Consider the following 25,425-nt stretch of genomic DNA (forward strand, 5'->3'; position numbering starts at 1 on the left):
GTGTTGTGCGGGTGTGTATGTATTTGGGGTGGGTAGGTGTGTGGTGCAGGTGTTTATGTATTTGGGGTGGGTAGGTGTGTGGTGCAGGCGTGTATGTATGTGGGCTGGGTAGGTGTGTGGTGAGGGCATGTATGTGTGTGGGGTGTGTATGTGTGTGGTGTGAGTGCACATGCACACAGCATGTGTGGAGGTCAGAGGACAAGTTGGGATGAGAGTCCTTACCTTTTTGGCTAAGACAGGATCGCTCCTTGGCCTAGAAATTACCAGGTAAGCTAGACTACCTGGCCAGTGAGCTTCTGGGATCTAGGGCTCCACCTGTTTCTCCCAGTCTCACTGTTACTGGGACTGTAAGCACACGCCACCTCGCCAGGTGTCTACATGGGCTCTGGGATGGGAACTCATGTCTTCACACTTGGCCACCTCCCCAAGCCCTGAAAAACAGTTTATCTAGAACTAACATCAAGAAGAATCAAATATGTTTCTTAATATACTATTTAGAATAAAACGTAAGCCTTCAATGTTGGGTTATATTCAAAGGCAAGAGAGATATAATTCTTTTTTATAAAAAGATTTATTTTTATTTTGTGTTCTGTGAGTGTATGTATGTGTACCATGTTTGAGGCCAGAAGAGGGCACCAGAACCCCTAGAACTATAGTTAGTTGGTTTTAAGCTGCCCAATATGAGTGCTGGGCACAGAAGTCGAGTCCTCTGCAAGAGAAGTATGTGCTTTTAGCTGCTGAACCACCTCTCTGATTTTGAGATCTATTTCTTGAGAAAACTACTAATATATCATTTAGGAGGATGCACATAGCTGAATTCCCAGATTTAGTTAGGTCTAGCCAGTGAAGACATTAGCAATCTGAATTTCTCTGCCTACACATATAAATATATACACATGGAAAGCAGGATAAACGTTGGATACATAGAAATATGAAGCTTGGTCCAAGCTCATTTCCTTATACAGTATTCATTAAAGAAAGTTTTAAATCTTCTCAAATAATTTGCATTCCTTTCTAATGATTTAAAGAAATTTATTTTCAGCCAGGTGTAATGGCAGTCGCCTTTAACCCCAGTACTCAGAAAGCAGAGGCAGGTAGATATCTGTGAATTCGAGGCCAGCCTGGTCTACAGAGTAAGTTCCAGGACAGCCAGGGCTGTTACACAGAGAAACCCTGTCTTCAAAAACAAAACAACAAAAAAATTATTTGCTATAATCATCAACCTTTGGAAACAAGTAGTAACTAGTATGTATATGAAATTTATAATGAAAAAGATGTATAGAGAATTATAATGAAGTGAGGTTATTAGCCCTTCAACCTTTATTTAATACACGGTTCATATACTGAAACTAATTATCAAGAAAAGAAATACTAAAAAAGTAATTTATTAACATGTCACCAAAGCCTAAAAGGCACTTATATGAACAAAAGCTACACATTACTGTCAAAAACAAAACACAACTCCATTTTGTGGACATTCTTATCATCTGATGTCACCAAGTGACAGCAGGGTAGCCCACACTGGGGACAAGAATGATGATCCTGCAATCTTTTTTCTACTCAATGGTTCTACAAGGCCAGCAAGGCATTCTCTCAATTTAAAACGAACACAAACACAACAAAAAATAGTAACAGGGGTCAGTTATCATGTCCAGTAAGAATTTTCAAGAATTTGTGGCAGATAAAATTGAATATTTTTACATAAGTCCAAGTTAATGCTGAATTGTTGCAAATGTCAGTCAGTTTACTCCACTTGTTAAGCCTGACATTGGTTGTTCCTGAATTTAGGCTTAGTTAACTCATTCTTGTCTAATTGATCTGAATTCTTCTAAAATGATGACTTTATATGGAACTATAGACAGTTAATGCAGAAGTTTGTACATATTCTGTAATTTAAGTTGCAAGTTGGACCTATAAGTTAGTAAGGTATTTGAAATTTTAACTTGAGTAAGATTAGTGACATTTAGAGGCCATGACTCTAAATGAAAGCTTTTTCCTGGGCCAAAACGGTTAAATTTTTAAACTCGTGTTTCAATATCAATTGATTATTCATAAGGCTGTATAGTGAAAAGAACTGATAGATGATAAATTGGATTTGTTCCTTTGAATTCATTTTTGGAACTTTCTATAAAGAATATCAGTCTGAATTAATTTATATAAATATTTGATGTACAAATATTAATATTTTAAATAGCAAAAGATAAGATTTTTAAAAATACAGATTATAAAGGACATTTTTCAAGATATAATGAATGTGTTTGGCATCCCATCTCATCAGTGTTCTCGATTCCTTGTTACATCATGGGGTAGGTTAATAATATTCTTCTCCTAGAGCAAGCCAAGTCCTAATCCCCAGAACCAATGACCACAGACAGAATTAGGTTAAGGACTTGGGGATGGGGAGACTACCCCGGATGACCTAGGCAGACTGGATGCAATCCCAAGTGGTAATATGGCTACCATATTAGCTACACTGGCCTTGCTGCGACACATGGCCGACAAAACAGATTTAGGGAGGAAAGTATTTTTTGTTTCTGGTTTCAGAAGCTTTAGCCCATTGTGGTGAGGAAGGCATGGTGAACCCATTGTGGTAAGGGAGGCATGGCTGAGTTCATGGTAGCCGGGAGTGTGTGATTGGCTCACATCAGGACAGCAGGCAGGAAGTAGACAGGGCTGGTAGTGGATAGAACCTTCAAAGGCCCGCTCTTAGTAAGGTACTACCTGGGCCCAGTGTCACCAACAGGGACCTCGTTGTTCCAGAACATGAGTTTTGGAGGAATAGTTTAGATTTGAACCACAACAATTCTATAAGAGAACATGACCATGAAGACAGATAAAAGTGATGTCGTCACTGACGGAGGGATAGGAGTGATGTCATCAGGAACTCTGAAACACAGCCTGCTACTACATGGAAAGAACAAAGAGATGAGTGACCACCCACTCCATGGGACATCCCACTCTCTAGGCCCTTCATACCGGGGCAAAAGCCTGGGCTCCCCCTCCCCAACTTGCTCTAGCCAGCCAGCAGGCAAGTTTCCTGCAGTTAGGCTTCTTCAACACCCCCATCCAATCCACTGGACCCTGCGAGTTACAAGTTTCACTCCACCCCCAAACCCTCCTATCACCCCCCCCCCAACCTCAGTGGAATTCTGAAACACAGCCTACACAGAGAGGATCAAGAGATGAGTGACCACTTACCCGGTTGGGACACCCACTCTCTAAGAGCAGACCAGAAATTTATGAAAGAGAAATAAAAAATGAGAATAGTCAATGGGATGATGTTAGTTTTTTGAAAATATTAATATTGCTGACAAACTTTCACCAAATTAACCAAAGAAAGAGAGGAAAACAAAAGTTTATAAAATTAGGGATAAAAGAGAGAGACATTACAACAGATTCCAGTGAAATCAAGAAGACTGTAGGGAAATACTTCAAAAATACATAGTCTAACAAATTAGAAAACCTAAAATAAATAGATGAATTTCATCCTTTTTAAAAAATATGCATATGCGTATGGTGTGTATAAGCCTGCATATACGTATGAGCACTGTGTGTGTGTGTGTGTGTGTGCGTGCGTGTGTGTGTGTGTGTGTGCTGGTGCCTGAGGGGGCCAGGAGAGGGTGTTGGATCTTCTGGAGTTACAGAATGTTCTCGGCTGCCACATGGGTGCTGAGAAATAGGTCTGCTGCAGGAACAACAAGTACTCCTAACTGATGAGACCATGGGTGAATTTCTTAACACATATCCACCTACCAAAGTTAAACAAAAAAGAAACTGATTTTTAAAAACAAGTTAACCACAGCAACAAGATTGAAATAGCAATAAGAAGTCTCCCAATTACAAAGCCTAGGACCTAATGGACTCCCCCACAGAATTTTACCATACTAAAGGACTAAAATAAATGCTTCTCCAACTACTTCATCAAATAGAAAAGGGAAAAACTCTTTCAAATTCTTTTAGGAGTTCAGTGATACACTATATTGGATAAGACACACACACACAAAAATAATAAGCTACCTGTGAGCATAGATGCAGAAAATCTGAAAAAATAACTACTGGGAAACTAAAGTCAAGAACATTTTGAAAAGCTATTACCTACTACATTCAAGTCAGCTTCATCCCCAAATGGTTCAACATATGTAAAGACATGAATGGTCTCAAGGACAGAAAGCACATAGTAATCCCACTAGATGTAGACAAGGCCTTTGACAAAACCTAGCATCCCTTCATACTGTATTCTTGGAGAGACGAGAGATGGAGCAAATATGCTTCAGTATAACAAAGTCTTTACACAACAAGGCCAAAGCAAGGATCGTGCTCAACAGAGAAAAACTCAGCATTTCCACTAAACAAGGCAAAGACATTCACTCTCTCCATATCTGTTCAATATAGTGCTTGACATATTAGCTAGAGACACAAAACAAAAGGACATAAAAGGAGAACATTAACCACATAACCCAGCAATCTCATCTCTAGGTATCTAGGAGAAAATGAAAACCTGTATTTACAAAAAAAAAGAATGCTTATAGCACATCTATTAAAGATTGTTTAAAAAAATTGGGAAAGGCCAGCTGATAAATGAGTGAATAAATTGTGGTATAACTATATAATAAAATATCATTAAACAATCAATTTCATCTCTATCTACCAATTTCATTTTCATGAAACTTTAGTCCTTTAATCAACTAAGAAGAATGAAAGTTATGGTATAAAAATTTTTAAAAATCTGAAATAAGGCCAACAAGATATAAAGGTACTTGCTGCCAAGTCCAATGACCCAAGTTCAATTACTAAGGATAGCAGGGAAATGACTCTCAACATATGGGTTCTCCCTTTTTCCCAACTAAATAAAATGTAATGTTTAAAAATCTGAAATAAAAACCCTACAGGAAAAGAAAGGTATTAAAATAGAAGCTCAAGATATGGAATATATTCTCCTAGGCTGAGAAAAGGACTGGGGTTTCATGAAAAATGATGTATTTAAAAATGTATGTTAGAGCTACCGCCTGTAATACTTGTTCTCGATCTATCTTCTCTGATAGGCTATGAGAAGAGGGCAGAAATAATGTCTGACTTGCTCACCTCTGCATAAGCAGTATCCAAAGCAGTGTGCTCTGAACATATTAGATACCCAATAAGTACAAGATTAATTGACCTATTGCATATTCTATCAATAGTCAGAGATACAATAACAGAACTCTAGGGCAAATGAAAAATGAGAAAGAAGAACCTTAGACTTCTATTACCTGCCCTTTATAAAGCTTCTCCATCCCTTCAAGGTCATGTTAAGCTTGCCCTTCTGACTTTTCATGTGTGTTGCATGAACTTTTCTTGGGGAGACTTAAACAAGGCCCTACTTACCTCAGATAGGGCACTTATGACAGACCAATATGTAAGTAAAAGGAAGCTCAATGTGTTTTGAAGCTTACTTGCAGAGCCTGGGTAAGGGCTACTTATGGGACCATAGGTGAGCCCCTCAAACAACCTCACTACCAAAAGTCTGGTCTCAGCATGAAAGATAACTTCACCATAGCCACCCTCTATATATCTCACCAGGTGCAGGAGGGAATGTCAAGATCTCAGAGGAGAGAGTCCTGCCCTAATTAGGGCTTCTATTACTATGCTAAAACACCATGATCAAAAGCTCTTGGGTAAGAACGGGTTTATTTCATCTTACATTTCCAGGTAACAGTCCATCACTAAGAGCAAGTGAAGGCAAGAAGTCAAGGTAGGAACCTGGAAACAGGAACTAGAACAGGGATCACGGAGGAATGCTGCTTACTGCTGCGGGACAGTGGCCTTTTATCCTGTCACTTGTGTTACTTTTAATAAAATGCTGATTGGCCAGTAGCCAGGCAGGAAGTATTGGTGGGGTGACCAGGCAGGAAGTAGAGGCGGGGCAGAGAACAGGAGAATTCTGTGAAGAGGACGCATTCTGCAGTCGTCATCCATACACAGAGGAAGCAAGATGTGACTCCCTTGCCAAATAAGGTACCAAGCCACATGGCTAACACAGACAATTATGGGCTAATATAAGTTATAAGAGTTAATAAGAAGCCTGAGATACTAGGCCAATCAGTTTATAACTAATGTAGACCTCTGTGTGATTTCTTTGGGACTTAACAACTGCGGGAACCGGGCAGGACAAAAACCTCAGTCAACAGCTTACTTGATGACTTTCCATCCCTGGCTTGCTCAGCCTTCTTTTTGATCTACCCAGGACCATCATTCCCAAGTGATCTGGACCCTCTTGAATCAATCATTAATTAAGAAAATGCCCCACAGACTTGCCTACATCCCAACCATTTAACCTAAATGAAGAAAACCCGAAAGTTAAAATTTAAAGTCTGGTTAAGAAATTCTTCTATATTTACCTTTGATAAATCTATGTAATTTTCCTGGAAATGGGATGGAAATGGAAAATTCAGTATCAATAGAATTCATGTCCAGACAAAAGGTACATTGCTGATATCTCTTTCCACCATCCATTCTGAAGCCAACTCCCCATTTCTAACTCCCACTATGGGTCTTCAGAAGATCACCCTCCCTTCCCTGTCTTCTGGTTCTGGAGACCAAAGCCTGGCCATGCACACAGAGCAAGCACTGACTAAGCTGCAGCCTGTCCCAGAGTACCCATTTTTTAAGTACACAGTGACTTTGGCTACAAATAAAGGCAGCTTGTAAGAATTAAGGTTATCTGGTCTTAATTTCTTTAGATGGAACAGTGATAGTTAGCAAACAGATGTGTCAAAGCAGCCCAAAGTTGTTCCAGTAGACTTCCTGGTCCTCAGATTCTCTCTCCACATGAATCTTACCTATTTCCTTTAAATGAGCTCCATCATTTATTTTCCTCAAGTCATGATGCAGTTCCTTCTTTCCCTTACAAGTTAAGCAGGTTGAATAGAAATTTTACGCTATATAAAGCTAGCGGGAGCCATGTATACACACCCTAATAATTATAGTCATAAAGAACTGAAAGTCAGTACTTTTTAAGAGGAGGAGACGTGGTATTCATTTTATAAAGCATGAACAGTTCTTATACATTTTCCATCGAGAAAGAGCATATATGCATGGGTTTGCAGACAGTTATAAAGTCCATCATAGCAGCCTTGTTAGTCACTAAGAGCAGCCTAACAGTGCTGAAAATCCCCCCAATGCTCACTCGCCCCCTAGTGGTCAAAATCAGAAATACAGTTCTATTTTCCTGGTTTATACCCAAGATGATTATGTTTCTGCTGCATATTTAACCTACACAAAAATAGAACGAAGAAGCCACTAGATTAAAAAAAAAACCTGCCCACATCAATATCCAATAAAAATCAGTGCAGTGATTAAACACAGTAATTTAAGAAGTTCTTATGGTAATATCTGAAACCTAACACATTGGTTAAAATATCAGAACTGGAGAATGCTCAAGTGAGAAGGTAAAAGGAAGCTTAATGTACAATAATTTGCCTTTCACTGATATGGGACTGCTAGGATAGGGAGCCCCTGCCCCAGCTGCCAAGGCTTCGAGAGAGGTGAGAGGATTTGTGGAGCCAAGTCATGACCACGCTGCTTAGTGCTGCTTCAAGGCTCTGTACATTTTTTTTCTTGAGTCTCCATGTTCCCATCATCTGATTATAAAACCCATAAACTACTTTGGGAAAATAGAAAAACTTTGTTATATGTTTTTAGCACCACATAAAATTTTCTGAAACTCAGTATTAGATGAAATGAGATATATGGCCACAGTTGTTGAACTTATAAAGCATTTGACAATAAACAAAATAATTTTATATTTCACTACCTTTAATGAGACATCTGTCTGAAGAGTTCAAACAGCGAGGTAATGACAACCTATTTTACAGATCTAAATCAACGGTCCATACTCCAAATCACATTTAAACTATGTGCATGCATAGTGCAGGCAAAAAAAAGCTTTTGCCAGATGGTATTCATAATCCAAAAGCTGACATTGGCCAAGTTCTCTGCTACTGGTACTGACAAATAGTATTTAATTGCTCGATGACATTTTTTAGGCCACACACTATCTCCTTAGCTGCTACACAGGGTTAACGCCAACTGTTTCCAAGTACCCTGTGCAAAGAAAGCAACTGACACACTGGTGAGAAATTTGTTGCTGGCACAAAATATTGTACAATTGTCAACAGGTTTTGGCTTCCTAATGCAGAAACAGTTTTCTTCCACTCCACTTTAGCTCTTTAGTATTTTTGTATTTACATTGTCTTTTAGCATTTTTACACGTAAAACAAACCAGAGGTGTATAGTCTGGAAGTCACTAAATATTACTTTTAAAAATCCTATCTATAATTTTATTTTCCTTTATTAAAAAACAAAAAAGTATTTATATTTTCCACTAAATTAACAAGACGGCCACACATTTTTAAAACACTATTTGAATTTTAATAATAAAATATATAACATGGACATAAAATATAAATGCATAGAAATGAAACATATTAAGTATACCAGTGTCATGGAACAGCATTTAGTTAATAAATAACAGATTTGATCTAAAATACTTCTTAGTTTGATAGTTCCAAGTGGAATTATTTAAGACATAAGGGAAAACACACAATAATATATCCATTCTTGTCGTTCATTCAAGGGCATTACATGTTGACAAACCTGCATATAAAAATAGAAAGCTTTTATTTTTATTTGATAAATTATTGTTATTTGCTAATTTTAAATAGGACATTTCTAGGCTTAGTATGATTTTTAAAAAGTAGCTGTAAAACTAGATATGGTGGACCATGCCTTTGATCCAAACATTCTAGAGGCAAAGAGAGTCAGGCAGATCTCTGTCAAGGGTAATCTGGTCTATACAGCAAATTCAAGGCCAGCGAGGGCTCCACAGTGAGATTCTCTCAAAAAAGAAGAAAGAAATCACTGTGAAACCAGAGGCAGTGGCATGTACCAAGTGTTACGAACAGGCATGAATGCAATGTACTTGGGAGACTTAAGCAGGAGATCATTTAAGCCTACAAGATCTGGACTAGCCTTGGCAACATGAAGTATATAATTAATAAAAGGGTGATTACTACAGTTTTTTTTTAAGATGATAGTACACTACCTATTGGTATAACCTCAGAAGGCTAATGCTTGAGGATTCCAAGTTTGAGCCTTGCCTGGGTTACACAATGAGACCCAGTCTCTAAATATCAAAAGGGAAAAAGGAGGGGAAGAATATGTGTACATATAAAATTGTTAGTTTTCCCTAGCATGGATGGGAGGTTTGTGATCTGTGGACTAACAGGAGAATCCAGACTCAATCCTGCTTCATTACTACTGTGTGAAAAAGGGCAGTGGGAGGTAAGTAGACTTTCTCCACCAAGCCTAGAACATTGTTTATAATTGTGGGTTCATGCACAGTTGTATGTGCATATGTACACGTGTTCATGTGAGTACACATGTGTGCATGTACACATGTAGAGGCCAGAGGTCAAGTTCAACTGTCATTCCTCCAACTCTATCTATCTTAGGTTCTGAGACAAGATCTCTTATAGGAACTTGGCCCCTGCTAATCAAGCTAGCCAGTGTTTCTCATCCTTCCTAATGCTGTGATCCTTTCACACAGTCCCTCATGTTGTGGCGACCCTCAACCATAAAATTATAACTTCATAACTGTAGTTTTCCAGTTATGAACTGTAATGTAAATATCTGATATACAGGATATTTGATATGTGCCCCCTGTGAAAGGGTTGTTTGGCACCCCCAAAGGGGTCATGACCCACAGGTTGAGAATCAAGAGTGTGTGGTATTGGGGAAAATTATTTTAAGGCATGTTACTTTGTTCATGATGCATTTGTTTAACTCTGTGAAGCTGTGATTCTTTGCCTTTCTAAAACACCTGATGATCCTCATAAAGAGCTGAATGGTCAATAATGAGGCAGGAGCGAGGAAGGTGGGGCTGGCAGACAGAGAATATAAATAGAAGGAGAGACGAGGAAATGAGGAGCAACGAGAGAATAAGAAGAGGACATAAGGGCCAGCTATCCAGCCACCCAGCCAGCCGTGGAATAAGAAGGAAAGTAAGTTATACAGAAAAAAGAAAAGATAAAAACCCAAAGGGAAAAGGTAGTTGGGATAATTTAAGTTAAGAAAAGCTGGCAAGAAACAAGCCAAGCTAAGGTCGGGCATTCATAACTAAGTCAAGCCTATGTATGTGATGTATTTAGGAGCCAAAAGAGAAAAACATCACAGTACATTTTGGTGCCCAACATGGGGCTCAGATATCCATCTAGAGTCTGAGAAAGCTGAAAAAAAAAAAAAAAAAGGACATGACTACTTTAAGAGGTGCTGATGTTCAACTGGTAGCACTAAATAGAAATTAGAAACTGTGACAAGCAAAGTAAAAACCGCTTGTTACACAACACAGGTACCAGATTCCACAGTTATCAAGGTTTAATGTCGTTCTCAGTCACAAAGCTCTGACCAGAGGGCAAGCTTTGGGCTTGGCTTTCATGACCAAGAGTGGGCAGAACCAGCTAGCTGCAAGAGCACGTAGAGGAGCCAGGTGAACTTAACAGTCTGAAGTTTGCTTGTGCAGTCAAAAAGGCTAAAAGACATGCAATATAAGAGATCCAGATGGAAAAAGCCTCTAAACAGGTTTATAATAATAGCTTTCAACAAACAAAAACATTGTGTTTTACAATGTGTGTAGCTTAAGAAAGAAAGAAAATGGGTATAGGCAGTTATTGAAAGAAACAGTTTTAAAAAATAAAGTCTTTAGCCGGGCAGTGGTGGCGCATGCCTTTAATCCCAGCACTTGGGAGGCAGAGGCAGGTGGATCTCTGTGAGTTCGAGACCAGCCTGGTCTACAAGAGCTAGTTCCAGGACAGGCTCCAAAAAAATCACAGAGAAACCCTGTCTCAAAAAACCAAAAAAAAAAAAAAAAAAAAAAAAAAAAAAAAAGTCTTTAAAGAGACAGTATAAGTAACATAAAAAGCCACATATAAAGATGGGAAATACAAGGCAGGATGGTGGTGGCACATGCCTTTAATCCCAGCACTCAGGAGGCAGAGGCTGGCAGATCTCTTGTGAGTTTGAGGCCAGCCTCATCTACAAGACCTAGTTACAGAATAATTAGGGATGTAACAGAGAAACTCTGTGTCAAAACAAAACAGAAAAGATGGGAAATACACAGAGAGTCTGGATCCTATGTTATTATGTTGATTTTGAATTTTTTGATTTCTGAAAAGCAAAGGACAGCAGCTAAGAGACCTGGAAATGAAAGAGGGCCTGTGGAAATGAACCAGTCTAGATACTTTAAGAATGCCTTAACTTTTAAGGTAAAAAATGTATTTGTCAGATGGAAATCAAGAATGCTTTGGAGAAGAGGTTTTGCTTTTGTTTCCATGGGAAACAAGAGGCTGTGAATTCGTTCCAGGTTGACCTGGATCTGGTTTGATCAGGAAAGACCTCCTGAAATTTGACAGGTGATATCTATCAACAAAGGTTATAACTGATCTTCCCAGGATTTGGCCATTGTCTCAAATTTTCTCTCTGCGATCCTAAAAATACTTCTCTCACACTCAGCAGAAAGCAGTCTAAAGAACAAAATGTCCACATTCTCAAAAGAAAAGGGGGTCTTTGGTTATTTTGTGGGTCATGGATGTTTGTTATATTTAGGGGAATATAGAATAAAAAGACAACTATTAATCTTAGATATTTTGCATTGGCATGGATTTTGGTATATGGATACAAATTCAAAGTCAACTGCTACATTGTATATATGGTTTTACTCTTGTTTAAAGGACTTTTGTATATTGATACAAATTTAAGGTTTCTACTCTTGTCTAAAGGGTTTTTGTAGATTGATACAAATTTAAGGTTGCTTTTGTTACCACATATTGCATATGTGTTTCTCCTCTTGTTTAAGGTATTGTACCTATGCAGTTCATTTAAAAAAGTAAGGTAAAGTTCTAGTTTTTGAAAGCTATTATTATAAACTATATAGGACAATCAAATATTTATTAGATGAGTAGTTAACCATATAACAAATTTGTATATATGTTAGGTATGTTTTCTAGGTTAAATAGATATATTTTAGATACATGGTCTTCATATACTTCAAAGACCTATAGAATATGGCAATTAAAATGTTTTGTTAATTTAAAAGATTTTCATGACAATGAGACAAATCTGCTCTTGGCAGCACCAATTTACTTCAGAGATAATGGACACTGGAGATAACTCCTTATTTGCTTTGATTTTGGCAAGGTTAGTCACTGGGCAAAGAAACTGCTCTTGCCTTTGACTGCTGATAATGTGCTGTGCAGACTGAACATGCAGGCCACACAGGAAAAAGACAAGGCAGCCCTTCAAAATTCCTGCTTCACAGCAGAGTGTGCCAGATATTCTACAGGACACACAGAAAAGTGACTAATGAATTTTGCCAAAACAAGGTAGGACAGCCCTTCAAAATTCCTGCTTCACAGAAGAGTCTACCAGATATTTTGCAGGACACAGAGGAAAGTGTCTGACAAACTGCTAACATAGGCAGGACAGTCTGCAAATTTCCTGCTTTATTGAAAAATCTACAAGATACTCTAGGTCTGTAGGCTGAAGATGGATGCCCCAACAATGCAGAAGTACTTTGGGTGACTGTCCAGGCAGTCAGATGTCTCTGTCATTTCTAGAGTTTTGGAAGTTGTTTGCAATGCACCTTTTGTTTAGTCAAATATTATATCCTTCTTGGGTCTTTGATGAAATTGAAGACTAGATAGTTAAAATTGTTGTTTTCCTTAGATATGATAGAAAGTAATTTAGTTATAAAATTTGAGATTTACTTAGATAGATTATGGAGTATTTTCTTTAAATTTACCAGATACAAATGAATTGGAATTCAGTACATTGTGAATGTAATCTTTACTTGATAATTGTTCTTACTGTAAACAGTCTTACTATGTCAAAGTTACAATTATTCATTTTTGTTTAGAAAGGAAAAGTGGGAAATGTTGGGGAAATTATTCTAAGGTGGGCTACTTTTGTTTATGCTGCATTTGTTTAATTCTGTGAAGCTGTGATTCTTTGCCTGTCTAAGACACCTGATGGTTTAATAAAGAGCTGAATGACCAATAGTGAGGCAGAAGCAAGGATAGGTGGGGCTGGCAGATAGAGTATAAATAGAAAGAAAGACTAGGAAAGGAGGAACAATGAGAGAACAAGGAGAGGAGGACAATAGGGGCTACCCAGCTACCCAGCCCGCCATGGAAAGATAAAAGATAAAAGCCCAGAGGGAAAAGGAAGTTGGGAGAATTTAAGTTGAGAAAAGCTGGCAAGAAACAAGCCAAGCTAAGGCCAGACATTCATAACTAAGAATAAGCTCTGTATGTGATTTATCTGGAAGCTGGGTTGTGGGTCCTCCAAAAAGTCAAAAGAGTAAAACGTCACACTACAGTCTGGCCTGTGATCTGGCCTATTTCTCTCCCTGGAACTGGTGTTGCATACTGTGCACCTTCATGCCTGGCTTTTACAAGGGTTCTGAGGATGCACAGCAAATACCCTCTGCAGTCCATTTCTTAAGTCTTCATTGGAGAAACTCAAAGAATAAGTTGTCTTTACCCTTTACCTTTAAATTACTCAAGAAGGTTATGGAATTTCACAGAAAACACAGGGGAAAGGTGGGGGGGGGGTAAAAAAATACACTAGTAAGCTTTTCTCTGTTTCTTTACCAGACCCTGGGAGTCTGCTAATCATTCTTGCCTTTCAATTTGTGACCTCATCAGAAAACCAGAGTCTGCTAAAAACAAAATTATAGAGGTTGTTCTGGCTCTTGACTTAGTTACTTATCTAAAACTTTGAGATGTTTCTTCTCTCAGGTAATCTTGGACAATCTTAATTTGGGGTTATTAAAATAACTATTATTAGTCATATTATTTGGCATTTCTCTCCATATGATATTCCAAAGTGCTTTTACATTTATTATTTAATTTTTATCTGTATATTAATCTTTTGAAGGACCTAACTAATGTTTTAATTTTACCCTTAAACAGGAATAGAGCTGTTAAGATGGCTCAGATAAAAAAGTGCCTCACCCTCAGCTGGATCTAGGGAACATACAAGGTGGAAGGAGATAATCAACTCTTATTGGTGTCCTCTGACTTTGACATGCATTTTGTGGCATGAATGTACTTGTATGCATGTACATTGCACACAAGTGCACACAATGTAAAACAATTTTTAAAAGAAACTAGAACAGAAAAGTTAAATGAATATTACTCTTCATAGCGCCCACCAGACATGGTGGTTTGCAATCCCAGCACGTGGGAGATGGGGGATTGCAGACCAGAGTTGAAAGCTCAGTCATGGCTACACAGTGAATTCAAGGTCAGCCTGGATTACATGAGAAAATAATCTAAAACCAACACAAAAATCTCACTACCTCTCCTGTATTTAGTACTAAGAATGTCATGCTTAAATAACTTACAACTTCATTTCATGCCACATGCTTATTCATAGCATTAATGGCAAATATCTCTTTCCGAAGAGAGACGACAAAAGGTTTTAGAGAACACTTACCATTGTAGATCTTGGAGCCACTTCTACTGCAAAGACGCTGAGTCCTCTGTTGTTGACACAGTTTTTACTCAGTTCATTGTTGATGTGAATAATCACTTTGTCATCTGACTGTAGAAAATTATAAGTCTTTAGTTTTGAAAAATAATAAAGATATAAACCTCAGAATAAGACCTAAAAATCTGTTTATAGAATCTAGTCCACTACAAATTAACACAAACCAGCTGCTGTTTTATGCTCAGTACTCTGGGTTTCTTCATTCATTCCTTTCTAACTGATGACATAATCTTTTCTTTCAACTGAGTTTTGGATTTTTCCCTTTAATCTTCATTCCCAGACCACTGTGGACTGTAACAGCAAGTTAGCTCATCCTTGGTTTATTATAGCAATAATGTCTTCATTTTCTTTCATCTCTATTTTCTATCATTCATTCACTCAGATCCTACCTTCCAACTAATATGCCTGAAACATCCATTTAATTGGGTTGTTCTTTTATTCACTAACTCAATAAGCATGTGTTTATTTAATATTAACTGCATGCCAGGCACTGTTTTAGGTCCTAGAAAGACTGTTCAAGATAACACATGATAATTGTCTTCCTAAGTAACTCATACACTTGAAAGCAGGGTGTTGTGGAATATTAGTTTAAGATGTGTTACATTCATTTATACTGTGTGATATTTGTTTAATGATGCAACAATGTGTAGCGAGCTGCGTGAAGCCACACTGATGGCGATAATGGCTAAGACCTGACTTATGCTATTATCGCGCAATGGTCGTCAGCTGCTTGCATATGCGTGGACCTATGAGCAGTGCCCACCTGGCAATCCGGGATTGGTAGCCCATGCCTACTTAAGGGCTGGGAGAGGTTTGCTCAGGGAGAGAGGAAAAGAGAGAGAGGTAGATAGAGAAAAGGAAAGAGAAGATTGCTGTGAATAAAGTCCTGAATAAACTGCTTAGCAAGAAGAGCTCCGGTGTTGTGCGTCCTTCTTGTTGGCCGAGGGGGACTGCGACAACAATGTGTTGCATTCTTTATGTAGCATCTGTTTAACTCTATAAAGTTGCAATATTTTGTCTGCCTAAAGCACCTGATTGGTCTAATAAAGAGTTGAGCAGTCAATAGCTAGGCAGGAAAGAGAAATAGATGGTGCAGCCAAGCAGAGAGAATAAATAGGAGGAGAAATCTAGGCTTTAGAAAAAAGGAGGAGGAGTGAGAAAAGAAGGAGAGATGGATTCCAGGGGCCAGTCACCTAGCCATACAGCCAGCCATGGAGTAAGAAGGAAAGAAATACATACAGAATAAAGAAAGGTAAAAAGCCCAGAGGCAAAACGTAGTTAAAGAGAAATGGGATGATTTAAATTAGAAAAGTTGACTAGAAACAAGCCAAGCTAAGGCCAGGTATTCATAAGTAAGAGTAAGTCTCCATGTATTTATTTGGGAGCTAGGTGGCAGGCCCTCAAAGAGTAAAAAAAAAAAAAAAAAAAAAAAAAAAATCAGTAGAGAACATGTTTCATACTTTCTGGTGATCCTGTTATATAACAAACTAAACAAGTATTTTGAAAATATTTTATATAAACAAAAATTATATCTCTATTTTGTATGCAGATTATACTGACTCTTCACTGATCTCCAAATTTTAAAGTTCATATTTTAAAATAAAAACAATGGTCTTGAGTCATTATAAGTAATATAAAAAGTGCCATGCCAAGTTTGATTCATAAATCCTAAAATGAATAACTGTCTATTATAAATATTATAAGCAAAGTAGGGTGTTTGGTTGCAATGTAAAAAAGAATATAATATTATTAGAAAACTTTATACCAAAATAAGGAAAACTAACTCATAATCAATACCTTATTTTCAATGATAGATGTTATCCAGGTGTCATAATTGCAAGTATGTACAATTATATTTTCATAGCCATCCATGACTTTAGCATCACTTCTATCAAGGACAGACTTGCAAATGGCCTTCTCAAGTTGTCCACCGCATGCCTCCATATGGATCGCTTTAATTCTTGGCTTGCATCTTTCTGCATAGATATTGATGACAAATGGGTATGCCTGGAGGGGGAAGCAAACAAAACTTTGGCTTAGCCTTCTGGTAGAATTTTAAATAAATAAACTTACTATAAATGTTTCTCATATCATTTAAGATTCATTTGGCTAGCAAGATGGCTCGGTGGGTAGAGGTGCTTGCCACCAAGCCTGACACTGAGAGAGAAGCTACACAAAAGGACAGTCCTGTCAGGAACTTGAGAGATTTCATCATTCTACTCAGAACAGAACCTAAGCTAGAATGTACAGCTTATATTTAATTTCTGGACTCTCCCATTTAATATATGAGACTACTATCGAGAGACTGCAATCGATTACAAGTAACTGAATCTGCAGACAAAGAAAGTCGACTCTCTTTTGAACAAAAATCTTGTGAAGACAGTGATCCCAGTTTTAGAAGTTATACCACTCCACTATTAATCAAAAACTAGCTTGCTTGGGCCTGGAGGAACAGCTCTGTGGTTAAGAGCACTTGTTCTTCCAGAAGACGAGAGTCTGACTCCAAGCAACCATGTTGGGTAGTTCACAACCACTTCTAACTCCAGATTTAAGAAATCTAATCCTTTTGGCCTCTGTGGGCCCTGCATGTACATGAACATCCTTGCACACCGACACACACAAATACAAATAAAAACTTTTTAAAAATGTTCTTTCAGGGCTGGAGAAATGGCTCAGTGGTTAAGAGCATTGCCTGCTCTTCCAAAGGTCCTGAGTTCAATTCCCAGCAACCACATGGTGGCTCACAACCATCTGTAAAGAGGTCTGGTGCCCTCTTCTGGCCTGCAGACATACGCACAGACAGAATATTGTATACATAATAAATAAATAAATAAAAAAAAATGTTCTTTCATGTTGGCTGACATAGTAACTAACACAGTCTAAGACCCGAAGGCACAGCAAACCAATTTAGAATCTTTAATCCAAACAAGTGAATTAAACAAGCTTTGTATTGTCTTTTGACAAACCTAGGCAAAGTCTGCACCAAAGCTCACATTTCTTGTTGAACCTAGATTAACATTTCATGCAAATGAATTTGTATCAATTAAAAGACACTAAGAAGGCTGCATGATGTAAGGTCAGAGTACTGTTGGGACTTGTTTTCTTGGCCACACCTGGAAAACGTGGGAGAAACGGTTGCAGAGGGTCTTTGCGTGACTTCTTATAAGTATCTTGGTTTTTGGAAGTTGCTAGTGTGGCTGATGTTTTTCCTTTTGTCTTTTGTTTTTTGAGACAAGGTCTTCTATGTAATTCAGGATGTTTTCGGTTTGCTATGCAGCCCAGGCTGACCCCAACCTCAACGCCTCCTGCATCAGCTTCCTAGGTGCTAAGACTTCAGACATACACAGCCATGCCATGCAGTCTTGGAGGCCTTTAAGACATCTCGCCCAGAGTTTTAAAAATGATTCTCTGTGGTAACTTTTCCAATAGCATTTTATAGTATTTAATTTAATAAATATTTAATGATTTAATAGTATTTTCAGATAAAATCATAATCAATACATGAACTGAAATCAAATCCCCACAGATAAAAACTTCTTTAAAGTGTCTCCATTAGTTGGGTAAAACTTCAGATGAATGTAAGTCAAATTTAAAACAATTTTTAAAGTTCTCATAAACTGTAGGAAAAACTGAATATTTGTAGCACAAATAATAAAGACCCAGAGACAAATATTGGGGGTTCAACCCAAAAACTAGAAAAGTAAAGCAGCCAAGCCACTGAAGAAGTCTCACCTCTACCAAGGCTGGGCGGCCACCGACTACGCAGACTCAGCCTCTCTCCTGTTATATTCTCTCTAGTGCTGGGATTAAGGGCATGTGACTCCCTAATACTGGGATTAAAGGTGTGAGCCATCACTACCTGGATTTATTTCTTCATTGATCGTGTGTATCACGGGGGGGACTGAACTCACAGAGACCCATCTGACTCTGTCTCCCAAATCCTGGGGTCATTGCCTGACCTCTAGTGGTCTTAGCTTTGCCTCTGGTCTTCAGCCAAGATTTATTTATTGAAATACAAATAATATACCACTACAACCATTGTTATCAGATGGTTAATGGCATGTGTCATTACTGATCTTAAACTTTCTCAATTCACTTGAAAAAGAAAATGGGCTGAGGATTCATCTCAAGTGGTAGAGCATTTGTCTAACACACATGAGATCCTGTGTTCAACCCCACCATTTAGAAAGGGAGAGAGAGAGAGAAAGCAAGGCATCTCCATCACAACTCAATTTGTAGAGCAACCAGCGTCACCTGATCATCTTTCAAGGTCAGAAAGTGAGAAACATTATTCATACAAGCAGGAATACTACTGAGTGCCAACCAACCAACACAATTAAGAATTTCTCACATACATATTTCTCCAAAGACTGTCAATTATTTATGGCTTAATATTTAGATAACTCCTTGCTATCATGCCCCCAAACATAAAATAAATACAAATTAGCATGATGATCTATGTGGGCCAACTGTACCTGTCCAGCATTGATCTCTCTTGTAACACACCACAATTTATTATTCTTATTTTAGTTATAGTAATATATATAGTTATATAGTAATATATATCACATCTGTGCTGGTAAGGTTTTTATTAACTTAACACAAGCTCTAGGTTTATCTCAGAAGAGTAAAAGTCAAATGAGAAAATGCGTCCTTTACACTGGCCTGTGGGCAAGGCTATGGGGCATTTTCCAGATTAATGATTGATGTGGGGTGGTCCAGTCAAGTGTGAGTGGTCCGGGGTTATATAAGGAAACAGGCTGAGCAAGCCATGGGGAGCAAGTCAGTAAGCAGTGTTCCTCAATAGCCTCTGCTTCAGTGCCTGCCCTGACTCCCTTTATGATCTAGAAGCTATAAACTGAACTAAACCCTCTCCTCCCCAAGTTGTTTTTGATCATGGTTTTTGTCCCAGCAATAGAAAGCAAACTAGGCCACCATCCTTTGGCACTTTCTGCTGTATGTATTTTTCCTATTAAATTTTATTATTTTTGTTTTGTTTTGCTTGCTCATGTAGCTCAGGTTAGCCTCAAACTTGCTATGTAGTGGAAGATGACTTTGAACTGACATACATTACCATGCCCAGTTTATGTGGTGCTAGAAATTGTACTCCAGGCTTTGTATATTCTAGGAAGGCACTCTTATCAACTGAATGCCATCCTAAGTCCCCTTTCTACTGAAATTTCAAATAATGGAGATATATTATCTATTCAATAGTATTAATAAAATTTAAATCAAATAAAAATTTACCTCATAATTCTTATCTCTGGTTTCAAAGACAAGTAATATTAATAAATGGTTTTAAATGTTTTCAAGTTGCTTTATTGCTTTTAAATAATTTCTACTAAGAAAAATGTACAGCAGAACCAGTACTGTTTATAGACTGAAAGTAGCTTTCACAACCATGGGTAAAATGTAAAAAAAAAATTTGCAAAATTAGATTAAAGAGGGGTATTTAAAAATTACAGTAACTCTTCACATTCAATTACTAAAAATGGCAAAAAAATTTTAGAAAACTCTGAAAGCACACTTCTAAGGAATACTAAATGATACCACGACTAGAAATTTAGTCCAAGTTTCAAAGAACTTAATTTTAAATCTGTCATTAGCAGTACTGCCTTTGTAAGTTGACTGAAGTGGGGCTGGCAAAGTGGCTCTGCAGTTAAGAACACTAGTTGCTCTTCTAGAGGACCTGGATTCATTTCCCAGCAGCCACATAGTAGCTCACAATCAGTTGTAACTTTAGTGCCAAGGGATCTGACACCTTCTTCTGACTTCTGTGGACACAAGGCATGCATGTAGTACCCAAACATACATGCAATCAAAACACTCATACACATAAAATAACCTAAAAATAAGTTGACTGATGTGATGTGGGATGCCCTTCTGTATATGTGTTGCTTTTATTGGCTGATAAATAAAGCTCTTTTGGCCAGTGGTTTAGCAAAGTAAAGCCAGGCAGAAAGACGGCATATACATACATCTCATATATATATACACGAGAGAGAGAGAGAGAGAGAGAGAGAGAGAGAGAGAGAGAGAGAGAGAAGGTAGGTAGAGTCAGGTAGACACCATGTAGCTGCCAAAGGAGAAAGATGCCCGGAAGTATAGGCCTGGCAACCAGACTAGGAGAATTCTGGGGAGAGGAAAGGCTCAGTCTGCAGTTGCCACCCAGACACAGAGGAAGCAAGATGAAAATGCTACACTGAGGAAACGTACCAAGTCACATGGCTAAACATAGACAAGAATTATGGGTTAATTTAAATTGTAAGAGCTAGTTAATAATAAGCCTGAGCCAATAGGCCAAACAGTTCATAATTAATATAAAGCCTCTGTGTGTTTCTTTGGGATTGAACAGCTGCAGGACCAGGCACCTCGTGTTACAGTGATGTATGAGAAAATGATTAAAACTTTAAAACTATGACCAAATATCTTACTACTTAATATGTGGCTTGAGCTGAAACTCTTAAATCCTGTATTTTAAACAAGACACAGAATTTAAAAAAGCCTAGTTTTCCTCCTGGACTTAGAATATTATTTAACTTTGTACCTATTGTGACATCTCCAATTTAAAATAAGTTGGTGTCATGAACCTGGGACAGCGGAGCCTAAGAAAGAGGTGGACTAAAGTCTCATGCAATAGTCAACTCTATTCTGAGCATCAGGCAATTCATACTCTGAGGGTTAAGAAAAATCACTTGAGTAAGATGTGAACAAGCCAAACATGGCCAAAACATGTTTTTCCATAGAGGTATATAAACAAGTAATAGCCAACTATCATGAATAATCTGAAGTAAACTCACTCCTAACTGCTGGGAGGGGCACGACAGCACATTCCAAGAACAATTCCCTGTTTCTGAAGAAACTAAAGTAACAAGACTCTTGTCTTGTTTAATTCTTAGAGTCTTCTCACAAGCACTCAATTCCTCTCACACAACTCCATTCTTGGACCATGTGCTAACAAAAAGATACACATTTTAGTTACTAATTTCCCTCTGCACATTAAAAAGTTCAAACTTTTAAAAATTATTTTATAGATATTTTTTGATTTATTATGTATACAATATTCTGTGTGTATTCCTGCAGGCCAGAAGAGGGCACCAGATCTCATTACAGATGGTTGTGAGCCACCATGTGGTTGCTAGGAATTGAACTCAGTACCTTTGGAAGAGCAGGCAATGCTCCTAACTGCTGAGCCATCTCTCCAGCCCAACTTTAAACATTTTTGTCTCTGATTAATCATAGTTGATAGTAACTATTTTTTTTTTTTTTTTTTTTTTTAAGTAAAGAACACAAGCTTCAGTAAAATCCTAGAAACACACCATGCTCTCAGGATTCCAATTACACTACTGAAATTCACAGCCTGAGTGCCTGGATTTAAAAGCCATCTATCAGGAGTGTTTAAGGTCAAATGCCATGAAAAACAAAGCCATTGTCAATGTCTGAGTGTTTTACCTCTGTCAGCTCCAGAGCCTTATTGTATCCCATAGAGTGTAGAGTCACCCACAGGTCAAGAGGGTCTCCTTCTCGATCATTGGCTTCCATCAGATGCAAGTCCATAAATCCCTGTCTTGTTAATTCATTCTTCTTTGTGTCAAAGTTTTCTGTAAAAATAAACATTTCACCAGACAATGGTGGCACACCCTTTTAGTCCCAGCACTTGGAAGGCAGAGACAGGTGGATCTATGTGAGTTCGAGGCCAGCCTGGTCTACAGAGCGAGTTCCTGGACAGGCTCCAAAGTTACAGAGAAACCTTGTGTCAAAAAAACAAATAACAAACAAACAAAAACCCAAACATTTCTTCCATACATTATTTAAAAGTCCATGAAGTTAATAAAACATCTATATTATTAAGCATAAACATTCAGTTGTCAGCATTATTATGGGGAATAAGAATCCTTCAAACCTACTTTTTCTCATTTTCCACAGTTCCACACAGGCACCATCTTGGGATGTGATCCCCCCAGGATATTGGCAAGTTGTAACTAACTAGCGCAAGCATATTCCAAAGTTAGAGGAAACTGTAATTTTTCTTGGTAAATTCCAACCTGACCACTCATTAAGAGTTTATATTGATAGTTAAAGCAAGTTAACATGCTTCAAAATGCCCCTTCAACCCACCAGAACCTGAATGAAAATGATATGTCTCCCAGACTACTCAAGCTTCAGAAAGGGAGAACTGATGGGGTCAGGCTTAAGGAGACTAGTACACATATAATTTCTCTAACAAATTGTTGGTATGTCTCTGAAAAACTGTTAGAAAATGGAAACCCGCATTCCCAAAGGGAAGTCTAAATATGCTCATTTAACGTTATTTGTGAGTAAAACCTATCACTATCTGAACATATATATGCGTATATATATCTGTGCGTATCTAATAGCTATTTATCTACCTACATGTCCTATTATGATTATCCTGAAATGAATCTGTAGATACTAAACACCATTAATGAATTATATTTTGGCAACTTCCTACAACAAGAAAGATTTACTTCCCAACTTCCATCTGTATTACACTCAAGGGAAATGAGACAGCAACTCTTTCCTATGCACTATTATGAAAAAAACAAAACACACCTGATTGACTAATGCTTTAAAATGTTTATAAGTGAAATAGGTTCACAGGTTTTTTTCCAAGAAAAAATATGCAAATTAAAGCAGGGAGAGTAATGATAGTAATGTCCTACTATTTAGTAAAATAAGATAAAAATTAATATTTGATATGCAATACAAAGAAAGTATTAAAGAAAAATGTGTCTTTAATACTATACTATGTGAACCAGCAATAACTTAATGACCTTTAAAACTTAAAATTTTTAATCCTTATTAATTTTTAAAATTTATTAAAGGGATGGGTATAAAGCTCAGTGGTAAAGCAATTCTCTAGCAGACAGTACCCTGGTTTTAACCCTTACACTACCAAAAAAAAAGTGGATTATCCTATTAACCTCTGACTCAAAGATTTGCATAAAGCTATGATAATCAAGAGTGATGTTAGTGAGAGAATTGAGAATAGGTCAATGCAGCAGAATATATCCATACTACTGATAAGTATGCAAAGGGAAAAACAACACCATGACTAAAGAACTCTCCAACCATGTAATCAAACACCTGGAGAGTCATATCCAAGAATAAATACATCTAAGCATAGACCTTAAACCTTTCACAAAGAATAACTTCAAACGATCCACAGATGAAAATGTACAACACATAACAAAAAAAAAATTCTACAAGATAGTAGAGGAAATCTAGGCAGATTTTGTTTGGTGACAAAGTTTTTAGATAAAATTTTAAAAGCACACAAACCAAGCTAGTGTGGTGAAGTATGCCAATAATCCTCAAGTTTGGAAGATAGAGGCAGAAAAATTAGGAGTTCAAGGCCACCCCAGGTTACACAAGACCATGCCTCAAAAGATAACAATAGCAACAAAAATATGTCCTAGATTATTTCTCCGTCACCATTATAAAGACAATGATTAAAAGCAAGTTGGGGAAGAAAGGGTTTATATCAGGTTACAGGTCACAATCCATCATAAAGGGAAACTAGGGCAGGAGTTCAAGGCAGGATCTGCAGCTTACTGGCTTTCTTCTTGCTTCCGCTTATCTAGCTTCCTTATAGAACTGAGGACCACCTGCCTGAGGCAGGGGCACTACCCACAGTGTGTTGGGCCCTCCTCCATTAATTAGCAACCAAGAAGATGTTCCATAGACGTGTCCATAGACCAGTATAACAGAAGCCATTTCTCAACTGCAGTTCCCTCCTCCCAGGTGTGTCAAGTTGACAATCAAGAATAGCTAACACAGCACACAAAACATGTCCTAAGGAAGAAAACAATTTATCAACAAGTTATACTCTGTGAAGAATAAAAATATAAGCCATTAACTGGGAGGAAATACTTGCAAAATATCTGTCTGATAAAAGATACATATTCACAACACTTGGGAGAGCAGGTCCTGCACCTCACCAGGGTAACATAACAGAGCCAGGCCCAAAGTTGTAAACGTGGGAGAGCTGTCCCCACTCTTCATCTGTCATGCAGGGTGTGGGTTGGGGAGAGATGTCTCCCTTACTCTTCATCCTTTAATCTGCTGGGAGCCGATTCGAGTGGCCGCCATTACAAGATGGCGCTTGGCCCTGGCCTCGCTTGCTGGACAGCTCCATATTAGGCAATGCAGTGGAACCGTGCCTCTCGCATGTGCAGTGACGATGATGTGCTTAGGGCCAATCCCGTGGCCAGGAGCATCGGCAGGCGCGCATCGGCCAATCCAGGCACGACTCGTTCCCTTACCCCCTATATAAGCAGCTGCCGTTTGTCGCTCGGGGCCCCTGGCTTCCGCTCTCCCTTCAACCAAGAGGCTCCAATAAAGCATGATTTGGGAAGAATCCTCGTCTGGTGATCGTCTTTTCCTGCTGGTCAGGGAGTTCGCCGCATTAATCCTTACAGGAGAGAGAGAGAGAGAGAGAGAGAGAGAGAGAGAGAGAGAGAGAGAGAGAGAGAGAGAGAGAGAGAAAGAGAGAGAGCTGACCCTCCCCATTACCATACCAGATGCAGCACTTAGGAAAGCGGGCCCTGCTTCTCGCCTAGACAGCACAGCAGAGCTGGTAGTTGGAGTTAAAGGTGATCCAGCCCCTAGGTTGTAAACAAAGGAGAGCTGTCCCCATCACTCATATGACATGTGGCAGCATGGGCAGAGGAGAGATGCTCCTCTCCCATTCCAATCAAAGCCTAAGACAGATGTAGGAGCTAACCATGAGATCTTAAGAGCAGGAGAGCTGTCCCTGACTCTCACCAGCTGCAGCTCCTGGAAGAGTGGCTCCTGAACAGTGCAGGAGCAACACAGTAG

The 25,425-nt window shown here is 38.3% G+C and overlaps 1 protein-coding gene across 4 annotated transcripts in view; it reads right to left on the minus strand.

Moving 5' to 3' along the window:
* The window catches only part of Efcab7 (EF-hand calcium binding domain 7), a 70,257-nt gene that overhangs the window by 7,721 nt on the left and 37,111 nt on the right, over window positions 1-25,425 (minus strand). For 3 of the 4 annotated variants that reach the window (XM_057783453.1, XM_057783454.1, XM_057783455.1), the window contains 3 exons: window positions 22,036-22,184; window positions 16,381-16,590; window positions 14,530-14,637 (listed from right to left, as the gene is read on the minus strand). In XM_057783453.1, coding sequence (XP_057639436.1) covers window positions 14,530-14,637; window positions 16,381-16,590; window positions 22,036-22,184 — 467 coding nt within the window. Of the gene's footprint in view, window positions 1-8,383; window positions 8,632-14,529; window positions 14,638-16,380; window positions 16,591-22,035; window positions 22,185-25,425 lie in introns of those variants that run through there. The other variant, XM_057783456.1, reaches the window with a different exon arrangement.

The sequence above is a fragment of the Chionomys nivalis genome, chromosome 11 (genome assembly GCF_950005125.1).
Source record: "Chionomys nivalis chromosome 11, mChiNiv1.1, whole genome shotgun sequence".
Lineage (NCBI taxonomy): Eukaryota > Metazoa > Chordata > Mammalia > Rodentia > Cricetidae > Chionomys > Chionomys nivalis.